Consider the following 18,287-nt stretch of genomic DNA (forward strand, 5'->3'; position numbering starts at 1 on the left):
TGATAAAATCTGTTGTTGATCCTCCTTTTTAAAAAAAAACAAGCTGCCCGATGCTCAATTTGCACTCAAAATCAATATAATTTTTTTTTCTATTGATGCTAAAAAATCGGGGGAATTTGGACGAGAAGAGCAATAGCGTAATGCTCAGCTTATTACAAATGCGAAGCAATTGGACAACACGATAAGATTGTGAGACAGCGTGAAGTTACTGCCGCTGCTCAACATCGTCTTCATCATCAGAGTTGGAGGTATCCTCGTAAGATGCCTGTTAAACACAAAGCAAAACAAGGAATTTAGCTGCGGTCGCATCACAAGAAAAACTAAGATCTTGTAAAATCTTCATTTCATCAATTTGTAAATAATCAGGTTGATGTTGAAAATGATTAATAGGAAACTGACATGATATTGTCGCCGAATGCTGTTCCGAAAAGCTGTAATTGTCCGAATTATTATGTACATTGGGAGTAAAATTCCAGTAACTCTAAAAAACAGTATCTGTCAAATATGCCCCCCAAAAAATAAAGTATTAGAAAAGCTAATAACTATTCCTCGGATATGGGATGGTAAGTTTAAAAAAAAAAAAAAGCTAGTTACAAATGTCCAATAATGGAGAAAAAATTGGATACTTACGGTAAGCAGTGCAAATGGGTAATGATCTGTTTCGCCATTAAGTACAGCAAAGACATGTTTAATGAGCAAAACCGCAGTAAACTGCCAATTCATAACATAATATCAACGTGAGTGGAGGGAAATAGAAAACAAAATAAAAATTTTTGCTGACCGTTACGGGTGGGTAGATAGATGGTTCTCATAGTTTTCCCTTTCAAATTCAGTTGTATTACTCATTGGCCCACTTTATTTGCTATGGGTGCAACCCATCCTAACCGTCGAACTTACTAAATTATGGGAGTTGTTTGAATTACACACTAAAGCTACTTCTAATGATTTTAATATTACAAATTTTGCACACCCTTGTGACCACGTGCGTGGGTTGCCACATTACTAAGAAAGGGTTAAACCCCAATTTTAATACCTTGAGAAATCATTTGTTTAAATCTTAATAATTCGTTGGAGTGATATTCAGCTAAAGGTTCTTCTCAATTCATTTACCCAAACCAAAGAAATGAAAACGTACGGTGAGGGCCAGTGATCGGCAGCAAGAGGAGCCTCTGTCAGCAGCTGAAGTACATTGAGAGAATTCTTCATTTTCCACATTCATTCTTTCATCTAAAGCCACTAATCTTTGGTGTTGTGCCTCAACCTCTATTCTTGGGATTTGTAAGCTATCTCTGATACAAAAACAATTAAGCACCAAAATTTTTTAATTTTTCTAATAAATAAACAATAATTAGCGGAAAAGCTTGTCTGGGTCTGGCTTTTTAGATTAAAATTAGACAAATTTTTAAACAAAGACGAAATACATTTTTGTCACCAGCTGGCAAGTCACGCGTCTTTAGCAAAAATTGTGAATGGAAGACAAAAATTAATATTATACCTGATGGTTACTGCAGCTTCAATCAGCTGAGACTTCTTTGAAGGTGCTGTTACTGTATATCCTGGTCCATATTCCTGCATGATAAAAGATTAATTATACAGTAAAATATTCATTAATAACAGCTAATTGTTGTTGTTTCAATTAGATTAAATAAACCTCTGGGAACAATTTTTTTTAACCCAAATAAACAATCGTAGCAATAGTTGTTTAAAAACATTCTAAAAACAGAATTCCAAGAATCTGAGATATTGATATTTAAATGAAGTAATGGCGTCGTAAGTGGAAATCATTAACATTTTATTTTAGTTTGCTTGATATTGAAGAATCTAATGAAACGTTATACAACCCGCTTGAATCACATGGAAGAAGAGAGGGAGAGTTTGACAAAAATAAAAATTAAACAAAAAGGGACAAGTTTTGGATGCCCCGAACTCAAAAAACAGAACAAAAAATGGATGAAAACAGAGTTTGAGAAATCAAAAACCTGGAAAACAAATAACCCAGTTTGAAATCAAAACTTTTTTTGACAACTAAAGCTTTGAATAAAAATAAAAGTTCGTTTTTTTTTTTTTGGTCTGATCATTAGAATTCAAACCTGAAGACAAATTTCACAAGTTGTGTTTCCCTTCTCGTTACACCACCTCTGGATACAATCTCTATGTGCAAACTGAAAACAGCAAAAAAAAAAAAAAGAATTAAATCATCAAAACAGAGAAAACCCAAACATCAGAATCTGAAAATAAGCATTAAAAGGAAACAATAAAAAAACAACAGGAAGAAGAAAAATATTTGACCTTAACAGTGCCAGAACAAGCACAGGGAGCTTCCAAGCTCTTAAAGCTTTCGAACTCTTCTTCATGGCAAATTCTACAGTGTGAAATTGAAGAATTTGATGACAAATCATCAACAAACAAAACAATATCTCCCATTTCTTCTCAACCTTTTTTCCTTTTTCTCTATGTTTTTTGAAAACTTACTTTCGTTATTGATGTTCAAAATTTTCTCTCCTCTGTTTTTTAATGTCTGCTTTTTTCTCTGGAAACTGGACTTTAAATATAAGAAACAGGTCTTGAATTTCCATAAATACCCCTACCTTATCTTAAATGAAAATTATTTTGCTTTATTTTTTTTTCTTAGAAGGAAAAATAATTTATTTTACTATATTTTATATTTTATAAAAGAAGGGGAATGACTTGACTAAACTGGACGCGGATTTTAGCCAGTTAAGAAAACCGTAGCCGAAAGGCTCTGAGTTGCCTTTATGAAAATAGTTTAGTAGACTTTAAACATCCAATGGTCAAACAAAAAATAAAATGAAGTTTGCTATATATATATACATATATATATTTATAAAGTATTTTTTTTCCATGCATTATGAACATATTAACTCTCAATTATCAAATTGAATGAATACATGTTACTACTATAAATAAAATAAAAATATAATATAACAATTTAATTAACTCTAAATATATAAGGTAAGCCATAATTAATCCGTTAATAACTTATTTGATCTGTCTAAAAAGTAAAAATTAAGCTCTCAAGTCCTAAAATCGGAAATAAACTTTAAATATAAGTTATAGTTGTTAAAAAAATATTAAAGAGTGTCTTTAAGATATCGTTAACAAAATTTTTTTTATATCATAAAAGGATCTAATTTGTATTTTAAAAAAAAAATACACTATCACTATATTTAAAAAATATGCATTGATTGCATTTTTTATAAATATTATTTTAAATAATGTTTTTAAGCACTAGTTAATATTTTTTTAATAATAAAATTATAGTTTTGTAATTATTTGTTTGTAAATGTATGTTTCTTATTTTGTTATAAAATGGAAGGTTGTTAGTAGAGGTGAAAAAAAAAATAAAAAAATAAAAAATCAATTCGAAATTATAGTATTTGGTTAAGTTAAAATCGATTTTTTTATTCAATTTGAATTAAGATTAGATGTTTAATGTATATATTAAATTTAGATCAAATTTCAGATCAAAATATTAAAAAAATAATAATAGAACATAATTATATATTTTTATTAATTTTTACATATAATTTAATTTTTTAAAAATAAAAATAATAATTTTATATATAAATTTATTTAAATATATTAAAATCCTATTAAAATAATTTATAATAAAAAATTAAATTTTAAAAATTAATGAAAAGAATGGAATCGATAAAATTTAATTTGAATCGAATTAATTTAAATTTAAATTAAATTTTAAAAATTTATTATATTATATATTATTTTAAAAAAATAAAATAAAATCCGATCTATTTCAATTGTTATCATTTTTAATTGTTACAAATATTTTAGATGCATTTTATGCAGTAAGAAAATATTTTGTAAATAACAAAATGGGTAAAGAAACGGTTTTCCTTTACTTGGGTAAAATTTAAGAGAGCAAAAAAGTCATGACAAAACAAACAGAATGATAATCATTCTCTTGAAAAAAGGGGAAACAAAAAACGATTGCCTAAAGGATGATTTTTGCAATCCTGTTTCATTAAGAATGCCCGCATTTTAGGTTTAAAAAAAAAAAAAAAAAGCCCATATTTATTCAATTGGTTTCTTTCTTTGGCATTGCAACAACACGGCATTAGCTTGGTTGTACGATTCCTTGCTTGTGGACCGTGAACCAAAGCTTATATTTACTTAAATGTAATAATAATTTGAATGTCATATAAGTAAAAAATGAATATATATTTATATTATATGAGATAATTAAAATCATCCTCCTTACCGATTTTCTTTATAGGGGTAAAATTGGGAATATAATTTTTCTAGAAGGAGTGACAGAATTATTGGATTTATTAATCATTATTAAATCGGGATACGTCTTCCTGTCTCTCTGTCGTCCAATTCAAAATTTGTCCTTTTAGGTTTGAATTTGAGACGTTTGATCTAGAATCAACGGCTCCAAACTTTCTGGTAACCAGAAAAATTAAATAGTGGGCCCCCCTTTTTACAATTATACTAAACGCGCTCACCGAAAAAAAGCATGAACCAAGAATTAGCTGTGCTTCCGTGGGCCCCTCCATTTTGACGCTGGATAATATTCTTTTTTTTTTTTTTCAAAATTTCAAGTATTTATCCCAAAAAAAAAATATATATATTCTGATATATCCGTATTTAAAATTTTAAGATGCTGACAATTGTGCTTATGCTTTCTCGTTCTTACTGTTTTTTTTTTTTTTTTTCGAATTTATCTTTTTTTTCTGTCTTTTGTTAGGCAATTTGGATACGTTTTACGACGTAGGCGGCTTGTCATTTCTAAGCCTCACAAAATGGCAGCAACGAACGCACTGAATTTGAACTTTTTGAGGGACCAAGCTAACATGCGCTTTGTGGGGACATGATGGCCCACTTCATCAGACTCATCGCAACCATCCATTTTTACTGATTTGGCTAATGGAATCCAGTCTTGGATACCAGTTTGTAGACTTGCGTGTATACAAGATCTTGCCGTTGCTGAGTTAATTAATTAAGAGCTAATTCGTGTTCGCATTTAAGAAAAATAAGTCCTTTATTGATTATTAATCGTTTTGGCCCGAAATGAGATTAACTTTTTTTTTTTTTGGTGAACTAAAACAAGATTTTTGAGGTCAGCTAATTTTTCAAGTATTTATATAATAATAATTTAATAATATGAGTCCCAGAAAAGCTATGCAAGTTTTGAATGATTAATTGGTATATATGAACATTAGGAAATGAATAATTAATTTGATCAAGGTATTAAGAAAGTGAATTTTCAAATAAAACTAAGTGATTTAGCTAGAAAAGTAGTAAAGCTATAATATAGAGTATGGTTAGAAAAAAAAAATTAAGGGCATTGGTTATTGGAGGAAGATTGTTGAATTCGTAGCTTCAAAGTGGGGGTACATGGGACATCTTGGTCAACCCGGGCAACTACTATTTGAGATAAGGTGGGCGGAGGCCTTGGGTTTATAAACTTTGCTATTCGATTTAGTTGTATGAAAATCAAGCCCAATTTCTTCCTCATTGAAACTGGGCTGGCCCATGGGTCCACACATATAGTATTGGTTACCACCTTCTTGATTTTTTCTTTAATTTCTAAATTATATGGACAGAAATAAAAAAAAAAAAAAAGTAAAACAAAACCATTTAAACTATAAAGTTTAAAACCTATAATCATGCACCTTTCGCATATATTGATTAGTTGAAAAAAGTGCTTTCTGTATGCGTTTTGTAGACAGATAACACAACCTTTTATCAACTTGCAGTCTTGCACAATTAATAAATAATAACAACTGATTTGGACTATAAAAAGGACTTATCGATCTTTCTGCCAATTTACCGTCTGCGGGGCCTTCTTGGAATATCGGTTCGATTGAATTCGAATCTAAAGCTGCTTTCTATGTCATTGACGAGGTCATAATAGAAACAGTTAAATTAGCTTACTTACAAATGCTGGTAATTGGCAGTAGCCGCAAGTGGGTTCTCAAAACTGCAGATTCTTCATACTCACTTGACTCTTAAGGAACAGTTACATAACTTTTTATACAATATGATAAGGGCACATAAGAATTATGAAATCACATCAATGAGAAATAATTCAATTATCCATATCGTTTTCCATATCATTTTCGGGCAAAAATAATATCCTAACATTTCTATGTCTATGCACACCTTCGCGTCGTGTTGTCAACGATTGTAATCCAAAGGGCGTGCGTTTCTGCTCAGATTTTTAATCCGCCAAGCTTAGCTTCAGCAAGATGTTGACTGTCAATCAATGAAGGCTACAGATTTTTTTATTTTAAAGTCAATCAATGGGTCCTAAGGAAGGATTTTTCCGGATGGAAAAAACTAAGGTAAAAAGCCAAAGCCTGAGCCTGTAGCACAACAACTCACTGCATTCTAAGATCAAAATTGACTGGTTGTTTACTTTAATTAATTATTTTAACATATCATTATAATTGGCAATTTGCCAAACAGAGGGATTTTCTTACTACTTCTTTTTGGGATAAATTGTTTTTTTTTTTTTCCATGTTACAGCCGTTTCCACTTCAAAAACCACGACCGGTATACTGGTGTGGTAAATATAAAACCCACGGAACTCAAAAAATCAGGTTACTAGAAAACCACAGCAACTACCACCCATAAATGTTGGAGCTTTCATTTGCTTTCTTATCAACATTCTAAGGCCAATAGTTTCTTTGAGCTTCTTATATTATAGTGTTCATTGTTCAAAGCGAACAAAAAATACAACCCAGAGTAAGTAGCAATGGAAGCTGTGAACTTGAGGAAAAAGGAGTGCAAAATTGTGGTGGCCGTGGATGAGAGTGAGGAAAGCATGTATGCACTTTCATGGTGTCTCGGAAATTTGATTTCTCAAAACACAACCAACACCCTTGTGCTTCTTTATGTGAAGCCTCCACCTACTGTCTACTCTTCCTTCGACGCTGCAGGTTAGCAACTGCTGCTTGTTTTTTCTTGTTCCCTTGAAAGTATAAAAGGTTTCCTATTACAAAAACGTTGCAGCTTTTTATATGAAAAACTAGTACTTAATACTCTTCAATTCCTAAATATCTGCTCGCAGTTCCGCTAAAAAAGCTAGTAAAAGATTTTTCTTGCAATTGCCAAATTAGCTAGTAAGAGTTACTTTTTCCAAGGATAGTCTAATCAATTCTCTTTTTCATGGGTAAACAAATTTTCAATGTTTTTCTGCATGCTGTAAAGAAATTAACAGAAAGGGAAATCCGTATAACAACTATTATTATTTTCTCTTTGTAGAGTTGAGGTTTTTACATACTAACCAGTCTGACCTTGTTACAGGGTATATGTTTTTCAGCGATGTGATAACAGCCTTAGAAAAATATGGCAGTGATCTGGTGAATTCAGTGATGGGAAGAGCCGAAGCCTTGTGCGGAAAGTTTAGCGGCAATGTAAGCCTCTTGTTTTGAAGTTTATACTGCTTTATTTACCTTCTATCATTGTATTCGATTCAGTTTATCCCTTACAGTTGTATTGATGAACTGTGTGCAGATAAACGTGGAGAGAATCGTCGGAAGTGGAGATGCAAAGGACGTGATATGTAATACCGTGGAAAAAATCAAAGCCGACACATTGGTGATGGGAAGCCATGGTTATGGTTTCTTCAAAAGGTAAAACAATCCTTCTTTGCACACTTTTCAACGTCTCCTATCAATTATTTTCCAGGCAAGATAACTTGAAGATGATTTTCCCCTTTTTCAATTCTACAGGGCGCTTCTAGGAAGCGTGAGCGATCATTGTGCAAAGAATGTAAAATGTCCAGTGGTGATCGTCAAGCATCCAGAGAAGATATAAAGTTTCTTCTCCAATTTCTTCCTTGAATATTGTTAATGTTAGGTGGTTTCTACAAGCATGTATACGAGTGAACTTTGGTAAAATACTTGGGCACTATATTGTACTTGTCAATTCTCATGGTCCAGTTGCAAGTGTAATAGTATTATATTTCCACAAAATGGCTCGTCCATTGACACTGGTAGAAAATAATAGATAATGAGTGCAATCTGAAGTTTGCGCTCCTCAAAGGAAGGGATGAGGCTTATCAGTTTATGCCCCCAAGACTTTGACATACTTGCCAAAAGTTCACCTTTTCCATAATCCACCCAAACCAAAATTGGAAAGGTCTTGTTTCAATGGTTCTATATATATATATATATATGTATAACACATAAAAAGGACCACAGCTACTCGGTTATGGGAAGTTACCACTAGACTAACCATTTAATGGCATTTTGCAGGTGACAGCGATTTCCCAATTACTTGAAACAAAATCAATGGAATAAAATTCAGTAATATCACAGTATCCACCAAACAGAACTCCTTTGGCAGACAACCTCAGCCTAGCTAAGGAATTGCGTGGACAGAGTCAGGGACTCAGGGTTCACTTTGTCATTGGAACAGTCATAATTCAGAACCTTAGACTAATATGATGACAGTTATATAATTGAGTATCACTTGGTCTATTAAATAAGTAATCAAACTAAATTACCATCCAATAACCATTCAATGTCACAACACTCAATCAATTGAAATCAGAGTAAACTAAATCCACAACGTAAATGCATCCTTACTACATTGAGTCACAGCAAGCAAAACAAAAAAATTGAGTTTCTATGCACTGAAACGCCCTATAGATTGGATGATGTAATAATAACACATCAACATCGCATTAAGTTGGTTCATCATGGAACCATGATAATCGAATGTCCATCTAAACCTGGAAGGTACCATCTCACATCTTTTTGCATGCACAAGTTCACTACTTAAGATGGAGTAGTGTGGAGAGAAGAACGTGGCATAAAGGTGTCCCTAAATTCAGTAGTTCTTATTCAACTTATGAAGGTAGGCCTGTGTAAGGTCAGGCAGGCTGAGGCTGTCACTACTCACCATTGTTTCTCTGCCAACGAAAAAAAAACTAAGTAACTGGTCCTAGCAAAAACTCAAAAAATTCAGTGAGACAAGTTTTCTAATGCTAATAGATTCAGTTTTGGCACCTCCATAGATTGAATAAAATTATCTTAAGCCATCCAAACATTTTTTTTAGTTCAAAGGAGTGCAACGCCGTATTACATGGAAAGGAGGGGATGACTTGATACGAATTCAAACTCTAATATTTTCGTTAAAACTTCTTAACCATTAGACCAAGCAGCAAAAAGCAAGCCATCCAAACATTTTATAACTAGAAAAATCTCCACTTAATATCAGCTTTACATGGAATACAGAGCACTATCTTCTACACTCAAGCCTATTCTGGTCATTCAATCATTAATTTACCATCATAACAAGGCATAAATCAATAACTCGTTAACCTTATCAAATCCACTTCACTAGAGTGAGTAGGGATGAACAGATTAAATCAATTGAAATTAAGTAATTTCAATTAAATCGATTTGATTTATTCAATTTTGATTATAATCAAAATTTTGAATCAATTAAATTAATCAACTCAATTGATTTTTTATTTTTAAAATTAATAATCTAATTAATCGAAATAATTAATTTTTTAATAATTAAAAATAAATTAAATTAAAATAAATATTTTTTTGTAAAATATTATTAAAATTATTAAAATTTTTAATAATTTAATTTAAATAATATTTGAATTTATATTTTATTATATTAAATTTATAATTTTATAATTATTTATAATAATAAAATAAAAAAATTGATTATTAAACTAGATTAATCAAACTTGATTTTGATTGATTTTGATTCAATTGATTATTTAAAAATTTTTAATTGATTTAATTATTCATTAAATAAAAATCAATTATTGATTTTTCCAACTCAAACCGACCAAATGCTTACCGAGTAAGCACCACCTACCATGGTAGAAGTCTAAAGTCCTCATTACTTGGTATCAATTTAACAATCCTGAAAACACTAGTATTATTCAACGAAAAATTACTAAATCAACAAAGAGAACAGTATCGCAATGGAATGACAATACAACAGGCTACAACTTATAAGAGTCTTCATTGCCAAGAAAGCTTACAACAAGACAAACAATTTGCATTTCCTACAATAAACTACTTAAGAAAGATAAAAACTTAATACGGCAACTTCCCCCTAAGATTTCTAGATATATCTAATTTTGGAGAACCATTGAGCATTGAAAAATACAGCACTCAGACAGAGTAGGCAACTTTAACGAAAGTAAATGGGGCATCAATCAAGCAGTCAGAAAAAACCATTAAAAAAATTTTTCAATCAAAAGATTGGGACCTTCTTATAATTTTGGGAAGAATCAAGACATTAGTTGTGACAGATTGAGAATAGAATCACCTAATTGACAGATAAAGTCAGACTAAAACCAAAACTGGCACTGTGTTACAACAGAAAGAACAAAACCATACACTTAAAAGAACCATAACATTGCTCAAAGTGTCTAGTCTTCCTCAGTATTAGATCCACCGCTCTTGTTGTTATGCTTCCTGGCATACCTCTGGTTTCTCAGGAACTTGGGATCCATCTAAATGGTCAGAATACAAGAAAATGTTAAAAAAAACAAAAGGCTAAATTTGGAAACAAAAAAAAAAAAACCAAAAAACAAAAAAAAGAACGTTAAGTGTAATAAGAATGAGCAAAAAATACGAACCCCTTTGGTGGAAGTTTGTCTGTGCCTTTTCGGTTTCTTGATCCCATTCTTGTGGGCTTTGTAAGACTGGTTATGAGCTGTATGATTCTTCGATTTCGCCATCTCTCAGTCTCAGCAACAAACGCTGATCATTTAACCAGAAAAATCATATCAGTAATTCATTTTTTTTTATTTTACTGAATCTACAAATCATCTTTGCAAATAGCAAAATGAGATAATGAAAGGGTAGGTGAAATTACAAGGGTGAAGAAGGGGAGCTAATAAAATCTGTACCTTGATGCGAGGGAGATTTCTCGGCGTTGTAATGGAGCTTTTAGGGTTTTTGACTTTTGTATCGCATAAAAGAATGGGAGGACGGACTATAACTGCGATGGGAAAGGTCGGTGGAAACTTACGCCCCGGTACTTCCTTTTTCTAAAATTGCGTTTGGGCAACTATACTTTTTTCTGTGGACAAATAAATATTCCCTTTAGTTTTAGTAATTTCATTGCTTTGGTGCTTGTTGCGTGTTGCTTGCTATAAGTCGGATGAAGCCGGCATGAAAGTCTAACTCAAATAGAATTCACTAAGTTTTATTTGCAACTTTGAAATTGATTGAAAGATATTAAACTTGACTAACCTAACCTTGATTATAATACATATTATTTAATAATAATTGTTATATAGTTAGTAAAAGGGTATAAAAAAAACTCGATTATAGTTGTATTTTAAATTTTCTAGCAAAATTGCAAGTGAAGTGGATTTGGTTAAAAGCTTGTTCTTCATTCTTCATAGTACAGCAGTACTGCTCAGTTGCGAAAAATCATCTTTGAATCTGATTTTGTTGTGGTAACCATGTTGATTCGTGTCTTAAACTAGAACCACATGCTTTGCGTATGAATTTAGCCTTTGAAATGTTTAATTGGACACAATTCAGATGCAGTGTTTTGATGAGAAGTTTTGTTACTTTTTCACCATTTTTTTCCCGGGCCACCTAAACCCCACCTTCCATGCCAAAGAACAAAAGCCCACTTTCAAAAGCAGAAGACCCCCCACAGTCACCCACAGGCACAACACAAGCATGAAGCATCAGCGGAGTCCATAAGCAAACCAGCGTCTCAACCACGCTCCAATTGACAGCTCATGAACCAGCATCCGCGTTTCCCCCACTAAAGTCCCAACTTCTACCACACGTCAGCCACTACTTTCTGTGGTCCCCCCTTTTACGTGTCTTTTTTCCAATAGTTTACCTTTGATTCTTTGACTCTTTCTCCAATTCCCACTATATATAGCCAGCAGCCTCCACTTCCCACTTTCAAGTTTCGACATCCATAGCAATTACCAAATACTATTATAGATTCTTTGCACACAGTGCTTTCTTTACGGTCTGCAGCTTGAACTCAAGTTAAAGCGAACTAGTTAAGAACTTCAACTTCCACATGGGAAACTGCACCTCTAGCTGCTTCATCCGGGATTCGGGCCGTAAAAAAATGGCAAAAGTAATTGATGCTCAAGGGAACCTGAGGAAAGTCAAGATCCCAGCAAAGGCAGCGGAGATCATGCTTGAGGAACCTGGTCACATCATCTGTCCAGTGGAAAATCTCAATCGAACTCGCCGCGTGGCTGCTATGCGAGCTGAAGATGAACTTCTGGTGGGTAAAGTTTACGTTTTGGTTCCTATAGGGAGGGTTCATTGCAAAGTTACGGATGCAGATATGGCACTCATAAAAGCAGCTTGTAGTGGAAAGAAAAGGAGAAAAAGCGGTTCTAAGGTTTTGCCGCATGTGACAGAGGAATTGAGAGAGGAGGAAGAGAGCGAAGTTCAGGTTTTCCCAGAAAAATGTATGAAGGGCATTCCTGTTCCTGGCTACCGATTGGGGAATTACAGGCCGTGGACTCCCGTATTGGAACCAATTTCTGAACTGCTCTGAGAAGTCTGTCACTTGCTTTTTGTTGGGTTTGGATTCATCAGGGTGGAAATTTCCCAAATTAATTGTTGAAAATGGGAGATCTACCGGTAGGAAGGCTAGTATACTCGAACTAATTTGTGGTAGAAATCTAAGATCAATTCTTTAATTCTTTCATGTAATTACAGAATCAGTGTTTTTCCTTATAAACTTGAGTAGCGTCTCAAATTAGAGTAACGACTGCTCAAACAGTTTCCCCTAACAAAGTGAAGCTACAACTGTTGTTCAATTCTTTGCTTTGATTCTTGCTCCTGATTCCTCCCAGATGGGGCGGGAGCCACGCTAAATATCTAACTCCATAATTTTCATTTTAGGCTCAGGAATTAATGTTATTACTTAAGAAATATCACAAAAAAATGCAAGCAATTCTAGTGGCGAATTTAATTTTGCAAAGCAAGTTTGCACCTCATTCACTCACCATAACATGTGCGAAAGTTATACTTTGTTGAAATCGTTTCATCAATCAATGGCCTGCAAGCAGCAATGAGAGCACCAGAGATTGGAGCAAACTCTGTCATTGGCTTCAACTTCTACTGCACCAGATTCATTTCCTGTTGCAAAGATGAGCCCATCTTAAAGCCTTTTAATCGATTAGATTTAGGCTTGGATGCTCAAAGTCCATCGGGCCCACAATTAGTTTATCCATCAAACCTTGAACTCCTTCTGTTCCAGAATGCGGTCATCTAAGAATGGCTCGTCTGCCTAATGAAATTTAGAGGTAAGAAGAAGATTTTAAAACCGTTTAAGTTTCATTGTAATTTGTAAATGAATTTAGTGGTCTATTTAAGTTTTTTTTTTGTAAGTTCAGTGATATTATATGCGAATTTAGTAATTGATTATGATTGTAATTTCATCCTGAATGACTCATCTGAAATTAGTTCCACAACCAATAAAATTATAAAAATTCTGGGTATTGAGTTCCATATTGCTTGCTTCTCAAGGGAATAAGTTCCTGTTCACTTCCTAGTCTACCCGCGATGAAATCATCTGAAAGAGATGGGAATGCATCTATTTTGAACATTGCAGTGGACTAAACAGAGACCAAGTAAACTAAAGTGTAAAAACACAGTGCCTCAATACGAAAGCCACATGTAATTTCTTAACCTTTACTCTTTGGTTGTATAACATTTTCCAATGCAATTTGGTACATGCCATAACGTTTACGAAGTTAAGCTGTAGTTTTCATCTTTTAGTCACTACCCTGTTGACATCTTTGTTTTTGCACTAAATAATCATTATCAACTTATGTTATCCGACAAAAGAATCGCTACACCAAACCAATTGTCACCTTCAAGTTAAGTCCTCAATCTTAGTTAATCAAATAATCATTGCCTTTATAATAAGAAAACCACAAATATTAACCAAACGAAACCTAAATTGAAAATACAAGCACTATGATTTCCCCGTTATTTTTTCCGTAGCAAATCCTGCTACAACGACATGAATTCATGTCCTGATAAAAGACTAGTCCCCATACACCGGTGCCTGCCACGATTTGATCTTATTTCCCAAAACTGTAGATAAAAAATAGTGATACATACCCGTGACCGTGAGAAATAAAATCCAAGGGTTTAACGAACGGGAGAAACTTAGATGGTTGGAGGAATGGTCCAGGTCTAAGCTTAACTCCTCCATCACGTAACGGAAATTTTAAAGCATTAATTAAAATGGTTAATATAGTTACAGTTGAACCATTTCTTTGACTTTCCGTTTACGCCAGGGAGAGTAGACCTACACCAGGGACCCACATGTATATAACATTCATCACCGTTGGGTTAATATTGTATATATACAAGGAAAGTCGGACGATGTAGATGAAGCCAACGACCCCAGTTTTTTTGATATAATTCCCAAGTCCACCATAAAATCCTTCACAAGATGGAGCGGTTTAACAAACGCCTCCAAGAACTTGAAGGCCCTATCGACATAAAATGCTTTCTGATCAAACTCACATGAATCAGAAATCCATACCCATTCTTTAGCTTTATTTTTTCTTTCCTTTTTTCTGTTATCTCTACCTTACTTTTTATACAGTGAAAATCGCTTTCCCTTTTTCTTCATATGGGTAACTACATTAGTACTGTCACAAGTCCCCCATCTGACGCTGCCGGGAAAGTCATTCTGTGGGACGGTTCGGTGCAGGAGTTTAGCTGGCCTTTGACAGCGGCAGAGCTGATGCTGGAGCATCCGCAACAGGTTGTTGTGGAGTTCCGTGCGGCAATTAATGAGAAGAGGCCGATTCCATTGCCAGCTGACCAGAAACTCGACATGAAAAAGGTTTACGTAATGCTACCCATGAAGCGAGGGAAGCCAACCAAGTTGTCATCCGAGGAAGCTCGTCGTGTACTATTGAGTGCTAATTCGGTGTTGAGATCAAAGTCGCTTTTATCGTCCTCCAAGTTTCTTCCTTTGTTTGCCAGGATTTGCCCTGCAAATTATATCGAAGAGATAGGACACAAATTCCCGTTGCAGAAGAAGGAAAACGTCTGTGAAAGGCCTGAAGAGGTTCGATGTTTAATGGAGTTTTTGCCGGAAAGTGTGGAAGGTAGGCCGGAATATTTGAACAGGCAATATTCAGGAAAGGGATGGAAACCAAGCTTGGATACGATAAAGGAGAAGAAGGTTGAGAGAAAGATACCACATTGGTTGTTTTAAAGCTTATAGCTAGCTAGCAAGGTTCTGTAATTGTTCAAGGTTACGGTTTTCTTTTGTCAGTGCTACCCTGCCATGTGTAATCGCGTGGTAATTCTCCGAGGAATTGATATGTTAACTAGTTCAGGGTATTCGTCTTCATTTTGCATGCTATGTTCAGATTGTTACAGGGAAAAACTTTGTTTGATAATTATCAACTGGTTTGAGGCTTCTCTCTCCTCCACCCTTCATACAATTAAGGGAATTTTCTGAAATGGTTGTAGGATATTGACCGATAAACAAAGGGAACAAAGCTGTCTGCATTTAAATTATAATTTACTAGACTTTAATTAGTTAGTTTCATTTTGTACTAAAAACTATTCAAACCGAGTTTGCTGATGCATGTTTTTTGAGGAATTAGCAGCTATAAATTTTTAAAAATTTTTAGAATTTTGTAATATAGTCGTAGAAATTGTAAAGTTAAGCAAGCAAATTGACTTGGTTAATCCATTGTTTTCGCTTTTTAATGGCATTGAAAGGGCCAAACTATGAGAGCAAGATGTGTGGGATGTCAACTCTGCAGCAACCATGAGCCATGGAGCGACTCCTTAACAATATCATAGCAAAACAGGGAATTTTAGCCCCAAAAATAATGTTTTCTGGTGGGATTAAACAAACCTCTAATTTACTCTTTTCTTTTGAGTATTTAATATTAATAGTGCAAACAAAAGAGTAAATTGGGATGTTCCATTAATTAAATGAATGCAGTTTAACACTAGCATTAAACTAATTCATTTATTTTGAAAGGCGACAAGATCAGAATCCAAAACCAAACTTAAAATAAATAAATTGTAGTTACTAGTAATATCTATTTGATTGTGCTTTCCCGATTTCTGGTTTCACCAAACCTGCCCAGCCCGGTACGAGTCTCTGCTCAACATCGTCACTCCAACATAGGCCCACTAGAAATACAATCTCTGAAGGCAACGCAAGTGTAGTGAGTCCCATGTTTCAGTTCGGGGCTTTTCAGTGGATCAATACAGAACAAAAAAGGCCCAAGTGATCCAGTATCTATATAGAAAACAATAGAGAATAAGATGAAAGCTAGAAAGAACTTCATCATTTATAATCTATAACTAACTTCATCATTTATAATCTATAACTATAAATTAAAGTAGTCACGATATTATCATTGTTCATTGGCCTCAATTGAGGGTCTAATATATATTATGTTTGATCTCTCTTTTCTTTTATAGTTTGAGTATATATAGTATCAAACTTTGGATTTAAAACTGTCATTTTCGTATGAATGCATGAATTATGCAGATTTTATAATCCTAGTATTGATTCTTGAATGATTCGTATGATCAAATTATAAGGGTTAAATTGAGGGACTTGCCCACCAACTTAACTTTGGAATCACCACCGCCGTACTGCCAAGTAAAAGCAAAAATAATCAGAAAAAAAGGAACGAATAGAATCTTATTGTGTATTCAAAGAAAATATTGGTTAGTTTGTTAGCAGTGAAGTACAGAGAAATGATTTCAATCTTCCACGGCATGTTAAAAAAGATTAAAAAAATAAAAAATTGCTTGTTATTGTTAAGGTATCTGCATCCACTAACCTCAAACTCAAAGTCATCACAGCAATTCTGAATCTATAAGAATAAATTTTGGGCTCTTTTTCCTGGCAACATGGGGAGCAATTATAACTCTCAACAACTTACATATCCGCATGGGGGAACGTATCTTTAACTATTTCATCCAATTACATTTTGTATCATGGGAGACTATAGCCAATGAGGGATGGGAATCGAATCATTGATCCATTTTGGCATTTTGCTAGCTCTCATTCATTCTTTCAAAGACTGCATAAATATGCATCGGCCTGACGCTGACCTCTGAAATCTTCTAAATGGATAAGAATTCCCAAAGAGCATGTAGGGCACCCAAAATTAAAAGTTAATGTGATTTGCTGGAAAAATCATACTCTTATGTCATATCGTTATCCACCATTCGCCTTGCTGTAAGCCCTTAATGGCGTTTCTAACAATCATGCCGTGAAGTGTCTTTCAACTTGTTAAAGGGTCCACGCTTTTTGTGATCCAATTTTAAGTGCAAGTGTTTTTTTAGGCTTTGCTTGATTGAGAGGATGCTACAGATTAAGAATGAAAAATTTGTTAATTTAATGATTAAAAAAATAATAATGAAAAACTTGTTAATTTAATAGTTAAGCTATAAAATAATACAATGAATATGAATTTTAATCATTTAATTAATAAGTTTTACGTTTTTAATCTTTGTCATTCTCTCTGCTAAGCAAAGTGTAATCTTTTGGTACAGCCCAGTAGTCGTTAGTAGTGCCTCACTGCCTCTCTTAATTACCATTATCATCTGTACCACCCCTTTGGCTCTTTCTCTTTCCCCTTGCTTAGTGACTCTCCGGGATCCATTGAGCCAATTTCATGTTATTGCCTTACTGATAAAGAATATCAGACGTTGAGATCACATCAACCACCCCCCAACCAGAAAAAAATAAAATTACAAAGTTCCTAACACAACATATCTTGTTTCTGTTTCAAAAATTAAGATGCAAATAATTACTTTGTTTGTCGTCAAACCAGTAGATGAAACATAATCAAGCCAACTAGCAAGGATGACAAACAGCTGGGGCTCAATGGGTTTGTTGTAATCTGCTTTTTCATTGTTGTACCCAAAACTTGACAGATATGCATTTAGGAACAAATGCAAGCAAGGTTTTACACAAAAGACTGGAAAATAGAGGTCGTTGAGGGCAAATTATCAATGTTAGTTTGCAAAAGAGTGTGTTGCTATGCTGTAGTTTGCAACGGTTGTTACAAGAGGATGATGCATGATCACATTTTAGACCAAACTGTGTCGAAAGAAAACTTCTACCTACTGCTCTGCTTATGGGTTATGGCTGGGATCTTCGCAGGATAAAGAACATTACATTTCCACACAAACGTAATTGAATTCCCTTTTTGTTCAGACTAAGGGAGCCCCTAAATTGAAATTTCATTGAATTTTGAACAATTTGTTCTGTTTCGAGGAAACGAAGTACCATTAACATAAACTCTGATTACA

At 33.8% G+C, this 18,287-nt stretch overlaps 5 protein-coding genes across 6 annotated transcripts; 3 read left to right on the plus strand and 2 right to left on the minus strand.

The window, feature by feature from the left end:
• Window positions 1–58: 58 nt before the first annotated feature.
• On the minus strand, window positions 59–2,520 carry LOC111305014 (uncharacterized). Of its 2 annotated transcripts, XM_022902166.2 has the most exons (7): window positions 2,290–2,520; window positions 2,091–2,162; window positions 1,496–1,569; window positions 1,136–1,289; window positions 631–711; window positions 400–495; window positions 59–265 (listed from the first exon to the last, which is right to left on the minus strand). In XM_022902166.2, exons 1-7 carry the CDS (start codon window positions 2,422–2,424, stop codon window positions 206–208), a joined length of 672 nt encoding a protein of 223 aa, XP_022757901.2. In that variant the 5' UTR covers window positions 2,425–2,520; the 3' UTR covers window positions 59–205. The 2 variants fall into 2 exon arrangements, with proteins under 2 accessions (XP_022757901.2, XP_022757902.2); XM_022902167.2 differs by lacking the exon at window positions 400–495.
• A 4,102-nt stretch (window positions 2,521–6,622) lies between these two features.
• On the plus strand, window positions 6,623–8,037 carry LOC111305016 (universal stress protein A-like protein). The gene is made up of 4 exons (XM_022902170.2): window positions 6,623–6,926; window positions 7,294–7,403; window positions 7,504–7,622; window positions 7,722–8,037. The coding sequence occupies exons 1-4, from the start codon at window positions 6,743–6,745 to the stop codon at window positions 7,804–7,806; spliced, it is 498 nt and encodes a 165-aa protein (XP_022757905.2). The 5' UTR covers window positions 6,623–6,742; the 3' UTR covers window positions 7,807–8,037.
• A 2,164-nt stretch (window positions 8,038–10,201) lies between these two features.
• Window positions 10,202–11,034, minus strand: LOC111305018 (large ribosomal subunit protein eL29y-like). The gene is made up of 3 exons (XM_022902172.2): window positions 10,880–11,034; window positions 10,607–10,730; window positions 10,202–10,480 (listed from the first exon to the last, which is right to left on the minus strand). Exons 2-3 carry the CDS (start codon window positions 10,706–10,708, stop codon window positions 10,397–10,399), a joined length of 186 nt encoding a protein of 61 aa, XP_022757907.1. The 5' UTR covers window positions 10,709–10,730; window positions 10,880–11,034; the 3' UTR covers window positions 10,202–10,396.
• Window positions 11,035–11,895: 861 nt separating this feature from the next.
• On the plus strand, window positions 11,896–12,781 carry LOC111305017 (uncharacterized). Its single transcript, XM_022902171.2, has one exon. The coding sequence runs from the start codon at window positions 12,025–12,027 to the stop codon at window positions 12,514–12,516; it is 492 nt and encodes a 163-aa protein (XP_022757906.1). The 5' UTR covers window positions 11,896–12,024; the 3' UTR covers window positions 12,517–12,781.
• Window positions 12,782–14,430: 1,649 nt separating this feature from the next.
• LOC111305015 (uncharacterized) lies at window positions 14,431–15,345 on the plus strand. The gene has a single exon (XM_022902169.2). It carries the CDS (start codon window positions 14,614–14,616, stop codon window positions 15,205–15,207), a length of 594 nt encoding a protein of 197 aa, XP_022757904.1. The 5' UTR covers window positions 14,431–14,613; the 3' UTR covers window positions 15,208–15,345.
• Window positions 15,346–18,287: the final 2,942 nt, after the last annotated feature.

Source organism: Durio zibethinus, chromosome 21 (assembly GCF_047325235.1).
Source record: "Durio zibethinus cultivar Kanyao isolate XHJ-2024 chromosome 21, ASM4732523v1, whole genome shotgun sequence".
In the NCBI taxonomy this organism is placed as follows: Eukaryota; Viridiplantae; Streptophyta; class Magnoliopsida; order Malvales; family Malvaceae; genus Durio; species Durio zibethinus.

What these genes read in the sequence shown, in the direction of transcription:
- LOC111305014 (XM_022902166.2), bottom strand. Translation starts at nt 2,424, where the DNA reads ATGGGAGATATTGTTTTGTTTGTTGATGATTTGTCATCAAATTCTTCA. An exon ending in CTTGTTCTGGCACTGTTAAG is followed by an intron (nt 2,163 to 2,289) that starts GTCAAATATTTT and finishes TGCTGTTTTCAG; the next exon opens with TTTGCACATAGAGATTGTAT. An exon ending in GCCGATCACTGGCCCTCACC is followed by an intron (nt 712 to 1,135) that starts GTACGTTTTCAT and finishes ATGAATTGGCAG; the next exon opens with TTTACTGCGGTTTTGCTCAT.
- LOC111305016 (XM_022902170.2), top strand. Translation starts at nt 6,743, where the DNA reads ATGGAAGCTGTGAACTTGAGGAAAAAGGAGTGCAAAATTGTGGTGGCC. An exon ending in GCGGAAAGTTTAGCGGCAAT is followed by an intron (nt 7,404 to 7,503) that starts GTAAGCCTCTTG and finishes AACTGTGTGCAG; the next exon opens with ATAAACGTGGAGAGAATCGT. An exon ending in GGTTATGGTTTCTTCAAAAG is followed by an intron (nt 7,623 to 7,721) that starts GTAAAACAATCC and finishes TCAATTCTACAG; the next exon opens with GGCGCTTCTAGGAAGCGTGA.
- LOC111305018 (XM_022902172.2), bottom strand. Translation starts at nt 10,708, where the DNA reads ATGGCGAAATCGAAGAATCATACAGCTCATAACCAGTCTTACAAAGCC. An exon ending in GACAAACTTCCACCAAAGGG is followed by an intron (nt 10,481 to 10,606) that starts GTTCGTATTTTT and finishes CTGACCATTTAG; the next exon opens with ATGGATCCCAAGTTCCTGAG.
- LOC111305017 (XM_022902171.2), top strand. Translation starts at nt 12,025, where the DNA reads ATGGGAAACTGCACCTCTAGCTGCTTCATCCGGGATTCGGGCCGTAAA.
- LOC111305015 (XM_022902169.2), top strand. Translation starts at nt 14,614, where the DNA reads ATGGGTAACTACATTAGTACTGTCACAAGTCCCCCATCTGACGCTGCC.